At 51.3% G+C, this 17,293-nt stretch overlaps 1 protein-coding gene across 1 annotated transcript; it reads right to left on the bottom strand.

Moving 5' to 3' along the window:
* Positions 1-11,680: 11,680 nt before the first annotated feature.
* On the bottom strand, positions 11,681-14,220 carry LOC100901282 (neogenin). Its single transcript, XM_003737535.2, has 7 exons — positions 14,082-14,220; positions 13,761-13,971; positions 13,548-13,651; positions 13,180-13,470; positions 12,956-13,057; positions 12,611-12,805; positions 11,681-12,332 (listed from the first exon to the last, which is right to left on the bottom strand). The coding sequence occupies exons 1-7, from the start codon at positions 14,128-14,130 to the stop codon at positions 12,247-12,249; spliced, it is 1,038 nt and encodes a 345-aa protein (XP_003737583.1). The 5' UTR covers positions 14,131-14,220; the 3' UTR covers positions 11,681-12,246.
* Positions 14,221-17,293: the final 3,073 nt, after the last annotated feature.

Here is a 17,293-nt window from a genome sequence, read left to right as displayed (position 1 = left end):
CGAGCGGGATTCGTCAGGAGGAGTTCGGAATATGAATGTACATATATGTGAGTCAGTGCGATGCGGAGTGAGTTATAAGTTGTCTACGCGCTTTCAGACTGAGTGAGTCCGAGACAGCTCGTATTCTCGGCTTCCTCTGCGCTTGACAGCGGAGCGCTGAACCAAATTGCTGTTACTGTTATTATGAAAGCGTCCTTACAAAGGAACCCTCTATCGCCATCACAACCAGCACAGCCGCCACGACGACGGGTGAACCGCATCGTTGGACTGTTTTCCGCTGCAACTGCTCTCGCTCGTCCAGCAGCTTTTTTAGCCGCTTTGATTTTGCGCCGATACATGGCTCTCCGGAGAGAGGAGCGCTCGACGCCGCTTCCGTCATGGAGAACTTCTGCTTATGAAGCGTTTTATGAACATGTCACTCTGACTAAGTAAGTTTTCATGAGTTTCAACGGGCTTCTCGAATTGCATCTGACAGCGACGAGGATCGTGGAGAGGAAATTCCCCGCAAGCTGGATTTTCGACAATGTGGGCTCTCCCGTCTCCGAGCTGTCCCTTTGACGTGATCAGGACGCTGCTGGGAGTCCGCCGGGGTTTCAAGCCGACGCAGGCGATCAGGGGATTCGTATATTGCTGGATAAATAAGGGAATCTTTCAACAAAAGTTTCACAGGTTCATTGGAAGCTCTATCCGTCAGCAGAGAAGTCCTGGAAGCTGATTATCCGCTAGAGAGATTCTCTCGACTCCACTTCCGCAAACACTCGGACATTTTCCCGCATCGGATCCATATTTCCCCAGCGAAACAGGCATGAAAACTCTCAGACAGTCATGAATAGAATTCACGGCCTAATGAAGAGAGCTGTCTGCAGCAAGCGTCAGACACGATCGAAAAAAAGAAGGGAAGTTTGTTATACGCTCGATGTCGGCTCGTTCTGCGAATGAGGCGAATAAATTTAAGTGATACGGGTCACTCCTGAATTGGTTTTCGTAAAACTTTCAAAACTTCAAGTTGGGCGTCTCAGCGAACACAGCAGCCCCTTGAACTGATGGGAGCTCCGCCGGGCTGCTGGCAGGGCTCATTTCTCATTCAGTTCCCAATTCCCGGGGTGATCGTGGACGACTAAGCCAGGCCGACGAGTCAAGTCGAGCTTACGAGCTCGGTCTTCTTTCAAAACTGCTGGTGTTCTCCGCACAACAGTGGGGAACGACGAGACAAAGAAACACGGGATCGGGGACGAACACGACGACGTGGACAACAATAACTGAATAGTCCAAGACAAGCATGTACTCAGCGACCGCGCCTTCCCTCCACCTGCGGAACAGAGACGGGTGTCGATAAGCAGCGGGATCGCGAAGACAACGGGGGCTAATTGAGGGTCCTAATTCCTTCCTTGCCAGCTACAATCATTACCTCGGTGACTGCCGTCCGTTCCGTTGATACGTTCTTGCGCTGGTCCGCGCTTGAGCTCTCGCCAACCCCCCCCCCCGCCTTTCCCCCTCAAGCAGAGCGTCGATTCGTTGTCAGCCCACTAAACATATCATCGGCATGAAAGCGTCGTCAACGTCGCGACGCCCGGCCTCGACGACCGACCGGGGATAGGGCAAGCAATGTCGACCTAAAAATGCAAACTATAGCCGCTCAGGACGAGACGGTCGAACGGATAGATGGATGGACGAATGGTCCAGCCGCCGAGCCGCGGATGGTCAATCGACAACGCTCCGATGGTTCATCTTGCTGTCCTCTATCTCATGTCGTGGACGTTGAAAGCGCTGCGGTTGTCGCCGCCGTCCGATATCTTTTGAACGCGCGCTCTCTCCGTCCGTCCGTCCGTCACGCCGTCGTCGCTCGCTCGCTCTCCGGAGAGAGAAAAAATCTCCGGATCTCTGGGTTTCTTTGAGAGTGACTTCGGAAAATACGCTTGACCGACCCCTAAGAACGACGATGTTGTGCGTTCGTCTATCAAGCAACCCGCTCGCCGTTTCCTCGCCCCCTCCCTAAACCGATTCGGCTGGTCAAGACATGGGCTTTCGAGAATCTCAGGACTCCCCCCCGGTATTTGGGTCATTTGGGGTGTTTGGGGCATTCGAGGATCGTCAGCTCAAGGGATCGACTCACTCAGAGGCTACGGAAGTTGGTCAGCTTGTTGGTCAGTCGATGAAGACGGAAGATCGACGGGTGTCCCGGAGCGCTTTGAAGTTTCCCTCTATCTGCCTCGCATTTTGGATTGCTCACACGACTTTCTTTTTCGGAAAATACTCTCTTCGTTCCTCGCTGACTCGATCAGCCGGCTGACGGTCGCGGTCAAATCTATGGCTTCCTTTTTTCTGAGCTAGACTTTCGCTATTGCTCTGTCTATGGTTCTGTTGTAGGCGGACTGATAGGCTCGCTGCGGATCCTGGCGACCACCCGTATCTCTCTCAAGCTCCCTCAGGGACCAAAGATCTTCAATTAGCATTTCTTGTTCGGACAATGGGGAAGGTAGGGTTTCTCTTAACATCGGCCAACCATCGGAGCCCATTCCACCCGATCGGCCCTCGATTTCTCACTATTCAACCACTCTGCTTGTTTGACCGGAATTTGAGAGTGCGGGTTGTTGAATTACCGTATCCCACGTTCTCTCGTTTCGGTACAAGACCTCCCTATCTTCTGCCTCTTCTGAAAAAAACTTGAGCGCCAACGCAACGAAGAAGGAGGAGAAAATCAAGAGGGAGTCGATGATGGAGAAGGTCTGATCTGGAGTGGAATACAGACCAGATATGCTGATGAATCGAGACGGCGACCAGGCCTGCCGCAAGAACAGTGACTCAACTCTCGAGGGTGGCGGTGGAGGAGAGTAGGGAGCCGACGCGTTGAGCGAGAAGGCCCCTCCCCGTTAGAAGTCCCGGTGTGTACGTTCTATTCTAGTGAGACGACAGGAGAGGTATTCCCGGAATCCCAGCCTGTTTTCGAGCTCCACATACATCGCTCCGAAATTCGGAAGCGAATCAGTTCTCGTGTGAAGATCGCCCCGGCAAAACTCCCTCTACTCTCGCCATCGATCGAAGGCAAAGGCTACGAAAAACAGACACAATCTTGCAGTCCAAAGAAGAGGCGAGTTTTCGGGGCATGCCTGGCCTTCGTTTGCGCGCCCCCATCGTAATCCCGGCTCAAGACCATGAAGCCTTTGAGGGCACGAGTGGCTATAGAAGCCTGGGACCGCGAGAGGGGCGGGATCATATGCTATTCCGTGAACTACTACTTTGCCGGGCGGACTACAGAAAGAAGAGAGGAATGTCGGAACACGGGTGATAATCCGGGGTATTAAGGAATATCGTCCTCACGAGGAATCTCTATTCCGGTTACGTCCCCTTCCCTCCTGAGTGATTGGCTGATTTCATGGACTCTTCGTTCGTCCCATGCTTTCATCCCCATGGCATCCTGAATCGAGCTCGAGCATGGATTCATCTGAATCCTAAGTCCTCGCTGGCGATGCTTCTGCTTCGTTTTTCTTGCCTTCCCGTTCCTCATGGATTCATTTCCCTATTTCACATCTGACTCGGATCCAGCAACAGTGGCTGGCGGTCTCTCGACGGTAGCCAAACGACCGACCGACCGGCCGACTGACTGGTCGTGGGTGAGTCAGCGGAGATCATTGTTTGCTCCATTCATCATTTCCCCTTCCGGGCTGGTAGCAATCTGTGACTTCTTTCCCCCCTTTTGTTTCCTCCATTCGCCGGCTGGGAGGCTGACGGGCCAGCCAGCTAGTCTCCCTCCACTCCACCATTTCCAAAAACCAACCGAGTGACTAACTGACTGATTTTGCTCGGCAGCGACAGGCTGGGTACCGCAAGATGGCTTCAATGGTGCATCGTGATTAGGTCGATTGTCGTTCATTCATACGCTGCATGCATAAGGAGCTCCCTTAGCGTTAACTGAGACAAGGGAAGGAACTGAAGCGACGGGGTGGAGAATAGAATATTTCAGCAGGGTCTCGCCGAGAAATCGGAGGACTCGAGCTCAAGCGAATGTCGTACGAAGCCGTTAGGCTTGCTTTGACTCGCTCTGATCCCAGTGCCACTATTCATCTTGATCTTACGGCACCCTCTATCTCGTTCCATCAGCTACGCTGTTTCCAAAAGTTCCACGTTTCCATTCCCTTTGGTTGGGTGGATTCACGAGTTCGGTACGGGAGCGAGAGGAAGCTCCCATTGAATCTCCGCTCCCCGAAATATGTACATACTTGCTGAGTGACTCGATCAAAGGTCTGACGTTCTGCTAAATGGGAAAAATCGCCGCGCGGATGGGGCAAGGGGAAAGATTAACCACTGAGTACCTTCTACAGATGGGCCGGGAGGGGCGGGGGTGCGTCGCACATGGGAAATTCGGGAAGACAGACTTCCGAATTCGGAAGGGGAGCATGCGAAGAGTGAGGAGCTGAGGAAAATGAAAGGAGAAGACTCTGAGCACATCTCGTGGAGAGAAACAAGAGAATGGTTTGAGTGGGGGACCGAAAAGTACGAGGGATGGAAAACTGGCAAGAGAGAGTGAAGAGAGAGAGATGGATGGATGGAGAGACGGCAGATAAACAACAAAAGCGGAGAGAAAACGCCCGTGGCGATGCGCAGACAATCGACAAAGCGGATGATTCGCATTTCAAGGCTGTTCAGAATGCTCAACAGATTTTTGCCGATTCTCTCCGAAGTCGTCTTTCGATTTCCTGCACGTTTCATTCTTCTCGACACTTCATTTTAATTCTGTGCTCGAGCCACGTCAATGCGCCCTCCCGCTTCCAACTTCCTACACATCCCTTTCCTAAATCTCACCCTGGATCTTTGGCAGAGTCTCAGCTTCGAGCAGCATCGAAATCACCTCAGGGGAATTTCCGAGTCTGGCAGATCCTCGAATCTCGGACGGTCGTTCAGCGATTTTCGGCGGGAGCTCCGAGAGCTGATGACTCGTGGGGCGAGCCCCGAGGAAACAATGACAGCGATGATCATACTGATCATCACGATAATTATGACTTGACAAGCAAGGCAAGGGCTACGAGCGGCGCGGCACTAGTAGAGGCTTGTCGTCAATGATGACCCACAACTCAATTAACCACGTTTCTCGTTTAGCTGCGCCGCAAAAACAATCATCCGCGACCCACACCGAGGACCCAACGCACCTACCTGATCCGCCTCCTCCAACGCTTGTTTTGTCTGCGTTCATATGCTCCCCACGTGCTCCGACGTCTGATGCTCGCGTTCGATTCTCAACGAGCTTTATTATTCTCGTACCCCTCGTCGAAGCTTGTTCATAATTACGACAATGCTCTAAGAGCAAGTCCCGCCGAAAACTGAAGGGTGCCGAGTCGGGCCTCTCGGATGTTTCTCAGAGAGAGGCATTTCCCCCACCTGGGAGCAGGTGGGAGGAGCATTGGCAGTCTGGTCGCATGGTCGTTTTTGCGGAGTCCGGAGGTGAAATATTCTATACAAGCTTCGTTTTATACGTAAGCGCTCTGGAAAACGTCGTCGGCGAATTCATTGGGGCGGTAAATTGTTGCTTTCACGATACTACGAGAGTTGGCGACGCCGACGTTCCGACCGCCACCTCGGCTGCGACAGTTAGTGCTGCATATTCAAATCTCCTCCACATACATATACATTCTTACAAGCTCTCTCGCTCGCTCACTCATTGCACTCGCAACCACACAAGCACTCACTCACCTCGGGCTCTCTCGCTCACTTGTTTCGTATGCAAATTTTAACAGCTTCGCAACGCTGTCTACAAGGAGAGAACAACGGAAAAGATCCCACCTCATATTTCATCGCTCGAGGGAGCTCCACCGAGGGAGCCGAGCCACGTATAACCAGCCGGAGATTCTATGGAAGGAGAGAGGGAAGTTTGATAGCTCCAGAGACCAGCCGTCCTCCTGGACACCGAGCAATTTGAAGACCTCTCAATATCTGCGCTTCGGAAAACATCGTGGACGATCCCACCCTTGTTCCATAGGAGCGCCTCCATCACAGGGTCCCCGGTAAATTGTCGAATTTTCATGCGTTATCGAACCTTACCCCGAAGCCTCCGCGTGGGAATGCTCATAGATTCACCATAATACGGATCCGTATCCAGGTGCTCACCGTCGAATTCGATATCAGGTCGCCGCCCTTCTCTGGTACTCTCGAAACTTTCCCCCATGGAAAACGAGCTGGAGGTGTTTCGAAATTGATATGCAAATACTCGAAAGGGTTCCAGTGATGAAATCAGATCACCCGTGAAGAGCGCGCGCGCCTAATTGAGGAATAATTAATCCAAATAGTTCAAAGACTTACGAAAGAGTGAGCGTGTGAGTGGATGACTCATCTTGGTGCCGCCGCCGCTCGTGCTGTAACGAAACCTAACACATCAAGAGCATCTCGATCCCTTTCTCGTTATACTTGTTGCGAGCACGCGGTGATCTTATATTGAAATTAAGTCCTATCCGAGCAAGGCAATACTCCGTGAAACTCGTGGAGCTCGCTTTCCTCACTCGGATTGCTCCGTTCGAGAATTAACAGCGAGAACGCGTGACAATTTCGAGCGTTCGAGCACGCGGAGTGAGAGTGTGCGTCTGCGTCGGTGATATTCGCTCACCTCGAGCCTCTCCTTGGAGCTCATTCTCAAGAATCATCAGCGAGTCGGGGAATAACCTTGACTTACCTTGAGAGGACTTTTGCTGTCACAGAAACCAAGATGTGAGGTTTTGGGATGCCGATTCCCCGCGCAGGGATTCTCGATGAGGATCCCGATGTTTCCACGCAGCGCTTCCCCATCGTTCCCCCTGTTGTCTACCGATACGTCACGTGCGCGGCTAGCTCTCGCCCTGTACGAGTTCAGGTGCGGCGATTCTGTATCCTGACATTTCCTATCTCCCCTGAGTTCCGCATCCAGTGTTGAGCTGTCCTTTATCTCCGTGGGGTTGTTTTCCTTCAAGCACAATGTTGTTTCACTTTTCTCCTTCACCCCTCGGTCGTTCCGAAAATCCTCAAAAAACCCCAGGCTCGATGCGAACGTCCAGCTCACCGATCTCGTTCCACCTGGAGCTCCTCGATTCGAAACCTATTCTTCTCCCTGCCGACTCGGTCTCTCTCCCTCTCGCCATCACTCTCTCTCGTATTCGGAGCGGCATCCCCCGATATGTGTTCCTTTCGTAGCCACCGACCCACTCATACGGAGAAGGCGACGAACGTGTTTTGCTTCGGAGTATGAGAGGGGTGTAATCCTTGCAAGATCAAGCGGGTGATCAACCAAAAAAGAGCTACAGCATCAACAACAACAGCGATAAGAGTATCTTCGACATCGGGATTCAAACCATAGCTTGCGGGGGAAAACTCTGCTCCGACGCTGCGTCGAAAGAAGGAGGCGGAACGACGTAGGACGATTCCTCGCCAGCTCAGTAGAAGGATTCTTCATGAGAGGAACTGTTCAGTGAGACCAAAGTTCCATTCAAGCCCCAGCCTAAACGTCCGATCACTCGTAACCTCGGGTCGGAACTTCTGCAAAGCTTTCTTTCTGGGAGACCTATCGTAACATGCAATAAACAGATCGGCAGGTTGTGCTTGGGAATCAGCGAGGGGGATATCAAGCTCATTCGCAGAAATGAGGAGAATCGGTCGCGACCGAGGTGGGAAAATTGATGAATGATACATGTGGAGCTGACGCGGCGACGGGGAATGGAATTCTCTGTGCCTCTTTTTGCGCAACGTGAAGACGGGGTATGAGCTTTGGAAATCACTGCTCTTCGAAAAACGGGGAGAACTCGGGAGAATCTCGCTGCCTTCAGAGCCTCAATTCATAATAATTCCGGAGCGATGAATCATATCAAAGCCGTCATGAATACAAACATCCTCCATTCACTCCCGAAGCGCATGCCGACTGTCTTCCAGCGGATCTGTCGAAACAGTAATTTATTTCCCAGTCAGGAGACTGCGGGTTGGTAGATGTTGTCAGCTATCGGCTCTGCACAGTTTTCCCTCCCAATCTTTTCCACGATTCCTCGAGCGGGTGTTGAAGCGGAGACAAATCAGTTTCCGTCCGTCCTTCCCGCTGGCTGCTCTTCTCCTTCTTCCATTTTCCATCCTGACGTGAGAAATGAGCCGGTGCGACATAAAGGAGGAGCAAGAGCGCACGATCACGATATCAGAGTTATTCTTTCTATATGCATTCCAGGTCGCTTCGATATTCATCTCGGACACCTTCCGGGATCAGGAGGTGAACCGAAGGAATTATTCTTCGTTCATCCGTCGTCCCTATAGATAATAATTGACGCACCCTCCCGCAGGTTTGATTAAACTGCCGCGTTCGGCACGAAGGACGAGGCCGCCGCCGCCAATGATGATTACGATGATGAAGAAGCGGAGTGCGTGAGCTAGCAAGCAAGTGAGCGGGATAGCCACCCGGAGCGATGACGAGGGAGCGAAGAGGGCACAAATGAGAGGAGGAAAAGAGGAGATAAAGTGAGCGAGGACGCGTGCCACACTCGAGATGAAGATCAAAGACTTGAAGATGGGCCTCGTGGGAGCAACTGGGAAAATGTTTCCCGCTTCCCGGACACGTTCGGCCCGCCCGAGCCAGCCAACCAGTTCGCCTGCTTGCCCGCCCGCCCGCGGACACCTACCAAGAGAGAGTGCGTGAGGAAGCTCGAAACCGGTGGGAGAACTGATGAAGTTAGACCATCACGTTACACTGCTGCGTGGCTCCAGAAATGCCTCGTTCAAAACAATCTCGGTGTTTTGCTCCGATTGCGAAACTGGGATTGCGGAATTGCTTCGGATTGCCAAAGTCCTCTCACAACGAAATTCGAAATAGCATCAAAGCCGGAGAGAGGGAGCAGTAATCCGCCGGAGCAACTCCCGAAATTGAAGCACCATGCATTCACTCGTGTGAGGAGAGAACAAGACTTCAATATACCGCGCGAGGATTTTCCTCAAGGCTTCCTTTCTTTCCTGTGCAGAAAAACAGAACGAAACTGAATCGAGGCCCATCCACCCGGCTCTCCGTGGGCTGATGGATTGGGTCTGGAAGCGAGATCGAGATTTCTGAGCGATCTCAATAACAGTAGGTCGACTTTTGAATTCAGTAAACCTCCGATATCTCCTGGCAGTAGGACATTTCCCCGATGCAGCTGCTTGCAAAGGAGGAGTCCTGAAGGGCTGACCGGGATCTCGGGATGCATGACGGTTCCTGTGGCCGAATAGTATTTGCTGCTCTATCGATTGCCTCAGAGAGTCGAAGATTTTTCGCTATGTATCTGAATAAGTGGAATCATTCACGCCTATTGGGAGAATTTTCCCAATGAGTTCGCACGGTAGCCAACATCGGCATTAACGACGCGACGCCTAGACGGTCGAAACGACTGGAACCAAGGTGAAAAACGACACCGAGAGAGCGGACGGAGGACGTCACTTCGTTAAACGCGAGTCTGTTCGTCCGGGCATCTATCTGTCTGACTGAGTTTGTGTTTGCAACGAGCGGGACGCGGGGTGAACGCGTGCAGGTCGAGGCGCGGGTGGAAGTTCGCAACCTGTCGCCGGGAGAACGTATAGCTCTCTCTGGTCGTCCGGGAGGCTCTGATCAACGCTGGCCGTCTGTTCTCGGCCCGAAGGCCTCCGTAGCTTGTCGGCGAGCCGCTCTATAGGAACGACAGCAACGCATCCATCGCGTCGACGCCGACGTTGCGATGCTGCCGCAGCCAGTCGCAGTAGCAGCAGCAGCAGCCGCGGCGCGAGGCTCTGGAATGGAATTGGACTGAGGGTGGCGTACGAGTTCAGTTAATTAAATCCGAATTCCGCCGACTTATTTGGCCGAAGAGCAGCGCACGCCCGCACAGCAGAGCCGAGCCTAGCGGGGCATCTATCTCGATAATGCATCTCTGACCCGAGCGAAGCCCGCCAAGCGAGACTATCGCGGTCGCACAATGCTAGAATCTCCGCTGTTCCCTGTGGTCTTCCGAATCGTCATTCTTCTCGCATCGACCGCTTGTCCCAGGAATCGTGAATTCAATCGGTGTTTTAATCGATTTGCCCCCGGGATCCCTGGGAGGCGCCTCTCCTGATTCCAGGGAAAGCGAGGGGAGGACCTGCTCAAAGCACCAGCAACAGATTTCCGGAGTTCCAAGACTTTCCCCGGTAGAAATCAAGTTCTCGCCGTCACGGCTGTAGCTGCTCTGATTGAGATCTGGGATTATCCTCCAAGGAATAGTCGAGAGCCCGATATTCTGCGAAAAAATGATCCGTTGGGAGTCCAGGCTTCAGAGGGAAGGAAACAGACTCTGCCGAAGGGAATCAAGGCGCCTCAGCGCTAAGAGGAGGCAGGTTGCATCTCAATATCACGTCATGCCTCAGTGTTGACCCTTCAAGAAATTGAAGCTTGTGACGACATTTGCCCCGAGGCTTCCTCTGGAGACGTGGAGTCAGTGCGTTGACAGGCTTGATCTTCCATTACTTAGAAGCTCCCGGGCACTCCGGCGTTCCTACTCCTCAAAGCTTCGAGGACTTCATGAAGACTGCCCTCTCGAATATCCGTTCAATTAGAGGTCCGATGTTTCGCTGTACCGCAGCTCTATCGATGCTTTCGTCAAGTCGACCTCTCTCTATCCCGGCCCTCATCGGAAGAAAACCTTCAAGTTATTGAACACCGACATGAGGATCGGAGCTGTGAGGACATTTTTTATCGCTCAATGTTCCGCAGATGTTTTGATGCAAGTCGACGTGGCCGAAAGTCGGTATGAAGCCGCAGCGAAACCGATCTAAAGAGTTAATGTCACTGCGTTCTGGATCGTGTATGTCGCTCCCGCGAGGCGGAGACTGGGGCGGCGAGCGAATGACTGCTCACGTCTCCGGATTTGGAGCCGCATGCAGGAAGCCCAGAAGCCGTGACCGCGATTGCAAATGTATTGCAAGTTGGGTGGACTCGACAGTGCACCGAAGGTGACCTGGAATCCGCTCGGTCGACATTGCAGCAATCTGCAACCGACTCTGAAATCGCTCTGAGCCATTGCGCTCTACAGCGCATATTATATGCCGCTACACTCTACAGCTGCCAAAATGCACCTACGACCTGTCCAGAATATTCTCTCGAACATCGTTAGACGACCCTGCATTCCTATAGTGTCCCCGCAGAGACTGAATGATCATTAGCGCCAGGGATTAGAGGCAAGTTGCCGTGAATAGCTGGGAATGCCTATTCCGAGTGTTTTTCGTGACAATTCGCCTATTCCTGACCTTCATCGAGCATTCTACGAATTTCGTTAGTTTTAAGGATCGCAGGCACTTGTTTGAAATCCCTTAATCCTCGAAATCGAGCGAAGTCAACGAGATCACATACTTCGCAATCCTCCTCTCAGCCGTAGACGGATTAGAGTGTTCTCAGCATCTACTAACATCGAAGTATTTGGAAATGTGCGGGAAAGCTTCTGAGGTTTCGGAGGTTTCGGAGCACAAACTGGAGATCTCATCGAGCTCGAGCTGAAGTGACTTCATGACCAAAATCTTGGCTCTTAGTCCAGAGCCCCTCGTTCGGTCACCATCTGAATCCCCCCTTATGGTCGGTTCAGATGTTCTGGGGTCAATCCGCCTGCCCATTTCCGAATCTCTCAGTGCCCAAGACCCCTGGCTCTAATTATCGTCATGATCTGCTTGCATCCGCAGGAGGTTTGTTATGACAAGAGGTCGTCGACAATGGTTGACAATGACTTGACCATAATTTATTATCAAGACTGAAGAGAGCAGTGAATCGTCTACTCTCTAACCTAAGCTTGCTTCGACCTTCCCCGGCGTCCCGAAGAAAGTTGGAGATAGCATGATTCAGCCGCTCAATCGAAAAATTCGAGGTCAGCCCTAATCTTTATCGTGGATGAGTCTCAAAAAGTTCGAGATTATCCGATTCGGTTTTTCTGGGTTTGGAGGCGTTCCAGAAAATAAAATCTTCTCAACCCATAACACTATTCATGGCTCGTAGATTCGAAGAGTATACGGTCATATACTCGTCGGGCTAGGGCATTCTACGCCAACGCGACGGGATCCCGTGGCACTTGGATTCGCTTTGCAATAGAGAGCCTATGGGAATCGAAAAAACTCGCGAATTCCCGAAGGAAAGAACCCGCGATGAATGTCCGGCCTTATTTATGAGTCTTGGGCGCTTGTGGTGAATGTGACAGTGATTTAGTTCAACGGGGCAGTCTGGTGTAATGTACAGGGAAGTGTCGGCACTGAGTCGCGAGCGCATCTGCCTTCTGGAACTCGACTCCCTCATGTCTTCGTTTTGATCACGAAGAAAGCTGTGCCGGCTGCGACCCCGACAATGATGACGGCGACGAAGATCCAAATCGGTACGGCTGGAAGGAAATTATGTTTTGATGCTCTATTGACTCGGAATACCTCCTAAGCCGCCTGGCGCGTTCCAGGGGCGTCAAATTGACAGTTTGACATCAATCGATTCGAGGGCGAAATTATTGTAAAATCTCCCAATATTGCTTGCTAGAATTCCAGCCTCTTTTCCCACATGGAATTCAAATCAAGGAACGGTCGGAGCTCCTGCTTGTAGACGCATGGATATCGATTGTTGGGCTATCAGCTGAGAGACTGCACTTTACAGTTCGAAGTTCTTGCTCACATGAGGGTGTGGAGACCATGACCGCTGCGGGTTCTGAGTAGAAACTTTCCTTAGATCCATCGATGTTCACAGCTGTGAGCTCGACGGTATACGAGATCCCTGATCGAAGATGGTCGAAAGCCGAAGTCAGAGTCTCGTTTGAAACGGTGATGTTGCCGATGAGCTTCTCGTCCGCGATCAACTTGACTTCGTAATCTACGGATTGGTGGACAAGGTCTGAGTGAACATCGCAGAGGATCCGAAGCCCAAGGAGAACGCGTAATATCCGCTTAGAGGCTGGGTGTTGCCCTTTGGGCACAAAAATTGTCGTGAGCGCCAGGAATACTCAAGAAAGGAACAACTCACGATCCACATTCGGGGCACCCATGTCGACCGGAGGCTCCCATCGGACCTCGATACGACTCTCGTTGACGAATGTAATTTCCAGGTCTTTTGGCACGCTCGGAGCTGTGAAAATGTGCAATGAATAGTCTGCATCCCTCGACGCTCTTTAGTCATGTCGGATCAAAGCACGGTCTGAATTGAACTTTCCGCCATCCTCTTGCTCCCCTCGACTCCCGGCTCCGTACCTCCGATCAGAGTCTTGAAGGTGATCTGGGTTGGCATCCCGCACTGCTCGGGCAAGTTGTTCTCGCATCTTTGCAAGGAACCGAAATACTCTTCGAAGGCTTTAAGATCTGATCCATAGTACAGAGTTCCAGCCTGGGTCTCGAATATTGAAGATTTGTTCAATCGACCTGTCTGACTTATGAGAACGAGCCTCAACCGTTTCCCTGAGTATTCATTCTGGGGTTCTTTCAGGTTGAATTTTACAGAGTTATTCGTAGGGGAGATCTTCACCACTTCCGGTGGAGGGAGAGCTGCAAACGATGGGCAAGTTAGAGAGCCCTCCTTCACTGGAATCGATTGAGGGCGATCCGAACGATCTGGAACTCACAGATACTGTCACCGATCTTAGGGACGACGATGGAAGCGCTCAAAATTTCTTCGCTGGTCTTGTTTCCACCGCTTCCCTCTTGGGCGGAGACTGTGAGCGTGTACCTGCCTCAGGGGGAAAAAATTATGAAATTACCTGGACGACTCCGCATTCATCGTGGATATACTTTCGATGAGAACGAATATTGCACTCTCGGTTCACCCAAGCACTCACAGTGTGTCCGTTTCGTTGTACGGCAGTAGGCACTCTTTCTCTCCAGGTGAGATCATCCGTTCAATCACGGATTGTTGACAACTGCGAGCGGTTGTACTGAGGGCCAGGCTATATTGCTTGGACGATGTCCGATCCAGGGGCATTTGCCATGCTGCCTTGAGCTGAGATGAAGAAATCACAGAAAGTTCCAAAGCTCTCTCACTCGACGGACCTGAAAGAAGCAAGATGGTCGCGAAGTCACCTTCGGGGACCGCACCGCCGAATCGAAGCTCCGACCCTCTTGCGGAAGAATTTCAAAATCGCCCCATAGAGGAAACACACCAAACAGTTGTGTCAAAGCGAACACAGTCGAGAAAGTCTTGAACCACATCTTGGGCTCCACCGTAGAGAACTCGATCGGTTAGCTTGTTCTTTGAAAACAACCACAGCAACGCAATCATCCGCCACAATACTCCACTGTAGCCGTGTCGGCTTATGAGTCGATATTGAGCCAAACAAAAAGCTTTTAATCCGTCGACCGCCCCTATTGAGCTCATCATCATATTCGGTTGAGCGGATGAATGAGAGGAAGTCCCTCTCTTTTCTAAGGAGCTCAATCCTTGAATTCTCTCGATCCGCTGTGAGAGCGGTATTGACGAGGTCTCGTCATCGAAAAAAGAGTTCTGATGACGTAGCTCTCCGTTCAAATTCGGGATCGGAAATCTTTTCACTGGAATGTTTCCACAAACGTGGCCCTCTGAATTCAAGCACCAGGAGATGGCGGACACTGAATCTAGATTCCTTCCACGAGCGGCCTGTCATGCGAGAGGAATCCCACTATTCCCGTCATCGAAGGTACATACAATCCTTCAATTTATAGAGGCTAATCGAGGTAGATCAAATCTTTATGGAGGCTGAGAATACAAGTGGGAGAGGAATACCGAAGGAGGCGAACACCAGTTTAGCACTGACAGAAAAGAGCGACAAATAAGATTTGCATCAAGCTCACTGGAGCCAGTTGCATCGAATAAGATGGTGGCCGTGGCTAGTGAACCGTCTCCCAGAGGTTGGATCAATACAGTTCTGATACCTCGTGGCTTCGTTCGCTCAGTCTACTCGAGATCGAGAAAAAAAACATGGGTTTTCGTTCGACGACGTTCGAGGGTATCGGAGGCTCCCGGTTTCCGCAAGGTTAGGCTGAATCAGAATCCGAATGGCTTCATCGATACCCGATCGCATTGAACGTAGGTACAATATGGTTTTATAAGGGCGAAATCATTCACAACTTACTTCTGCTTCTCTCCCGGGAGTAAATTTTTCCTTGAATAACTTTTCAGACCCCGCGGATCTGGTGGACGCGGGTGAAGTGCCCCAGACAGCAGGTCGTTGATAGATGAAACTCCGCTAGGAGATTGAGAGCGTCACCGGGGTAGTCCTCGATTCTTCGGTGATACGGTCGAGAAAACATATGAGACGGTCAGTTTGGGTCGATGTCTCCCTGCGCGGCCTGTTTGAGGACTGTCAGCTCCTCCATCGAGAGAATGCCATATTTGTCGTACAAACCTGTGGCGGATGCATCATGAAGGAGGCCCAGCACCGTAAGAAGCGTACCGTTCTGAAGTACGCAGACGTGCTGTGCAGAGGAGGAATCAGCTGAGTTGGTAAGGCACATAGCCGCAGAGTAAGTCGTTCATTGATCGTGCATTGAATGAATGTGTCTCCAAAATCCTTTTTCCACAATTCAATTCGCAGGCCAAATCCGTTCCACGGAGCGATACGCTAGATATTCGAGACAAGCTCCTGTGGCGTTTTATATATGACGGATATGGCTGCGTTAGTCAGTATCATCGCGGCTGAGATCGATATCGGTCTCCTCTGGAAAACTGAAAGTGCAATGGAACGTGTGACAAGGACATATCTTTTTTTTCGCATGACGAGCTTTCAGCATCTGGAAACCTCATGATCAAGAGCGGCCGTCGCAAGCTCCTCAGGAAGTCGCCTATCGTGCCTCGTGGGCCTCTTCTCGTCTGCTGCGCATCCGATCTCTGCTTCCGTCAAGAGCCTGGCCTCTATCAGACGAACTTCTCGTCGAATTAGTACGAAGTCCTCGGGCACATCGTGACATCGCGCTTGAGGTCCCCTCCGCCCGGGCGAAATTGAATCGTGACGTAACTCTTCCGTCATTGTGGTGTCGATTTGACGTAAGTGTGAGGTTTATGTCTGATCTCTGTATACAGTCACCTTGACACACGTACTCCCTCCAAGCTCTGCGCAGGGGTTCCTACCTAAGGTGCGACAGCGGACCCACTCGACCAGAGGCTTTAAAGAGCTTCAGGGGATCGACGAATGCCCCTCGGAGATTTTTGACAATGCGACGCATCGTCCATTGAGTTCAATGGCCATGAATTCATTCCGCTTGATATCCCGGATGACTCCAGTGAACTATACAATGCTCCACGGTATCGCGGGTTATCCTAGAGCATGAGTGCGTCTCTCGATAATCGCGCCATCGACAGTCACACCTCTTCGACTCTCGATAACACAGCTCGACAAAAAAAAACTTTTTTCGCGTTACAAAGTAAGTGATAGCTATTTCGGGGTAAACCGGGGGCGCTGAATCCGAATTTCGTAAAAGATTTTCTCCATCAGGTCTAGTTTTTCCGAAATTTCAATTTTTCGATTTTTTGCCATTTTTCGTCTTCAAAAAATTCTAGCTCCGCCCCTGAGTGGACTAGATCGATGAAAGGTGGCGGATAGACCTCGGTTGGGGCTATACCTGACCGAGTTTTGGTGCGATTCGTAGCAGTGGTCTCTGAGCTAGAGCCATCGGAAACTAAAAAAAAGAAGAAAAAAGTGGGAGAGGGACCTCTTAGAAAGCACTTGACGGAAAAACTAGGACCTTTGGAGCGGTCTGACCTCGACAATTCGATAGAGGAGGCTTTTGCGAGCATTTTGAGACCAAGCAGAGCAAAATCGGTCGATCCGTTCAGTTTTTATTCGCAAAAACATTGAAAAGGGTCTCGCAGGAAATGTGCCCCTCTTTGGAAATCGCTTCGGCGACCAACTTCAGAGAGCTGTATCTCCGGAACGGTTCGTCGTAGAGCGACGAGCAAAGGCGCGTTGGAAAGCTGAGTCTGAGAGCTTTGATTTGCGCTAGTCAGATCGGAAAAAGGATCAGTTGGGACGGAGACATATGACGATTTTCACAGATCGAAAACTATATCGACGATTTCGCTGATTTTTCTTCTGCGGACTGTTTTCCGCGAAAAAAGACTATGTGCGAAGTTTCAGAGTGGCTGCTCAACTGTAAGTATGTTTAAGTACCCGAAAACCCTTTTTTCATTGAATAAGCCCAATTGGATTCTACCACCATTCAGCTCGCGGAGGTCTCCATCTAGAGAATGGTACCTCCAACGGAGGTACCATTGGTCGTACGGAGCCGAAGAAAGCCGCTGTGTAGCCGATGAATCACCGCAATGATGTAATCACATGAGCATGGGTAGACCGCGGACTCGGGCTCAGCGATTCGTCCCAGCATCGGACCCTAGCACGAT

This window comes from Galendromus occidentalis, unplaced genomic scaffold, assembly GCF_000255335.2.
Source record: "Galendromus occidentalis unplaced genomic scaffold, Mocc_1.1 scf7180000075574, whole genome shotgun sequence".
NCBI lineage: Eukaryota > Metazoa > Arthropoda > Arachnida > Mesostigmata > Phytoseiidae > Galendromus > Galendromus occidentalis.
This window is presented reverse-complemented; position numbering and strand designations above follow the sequence as displayed.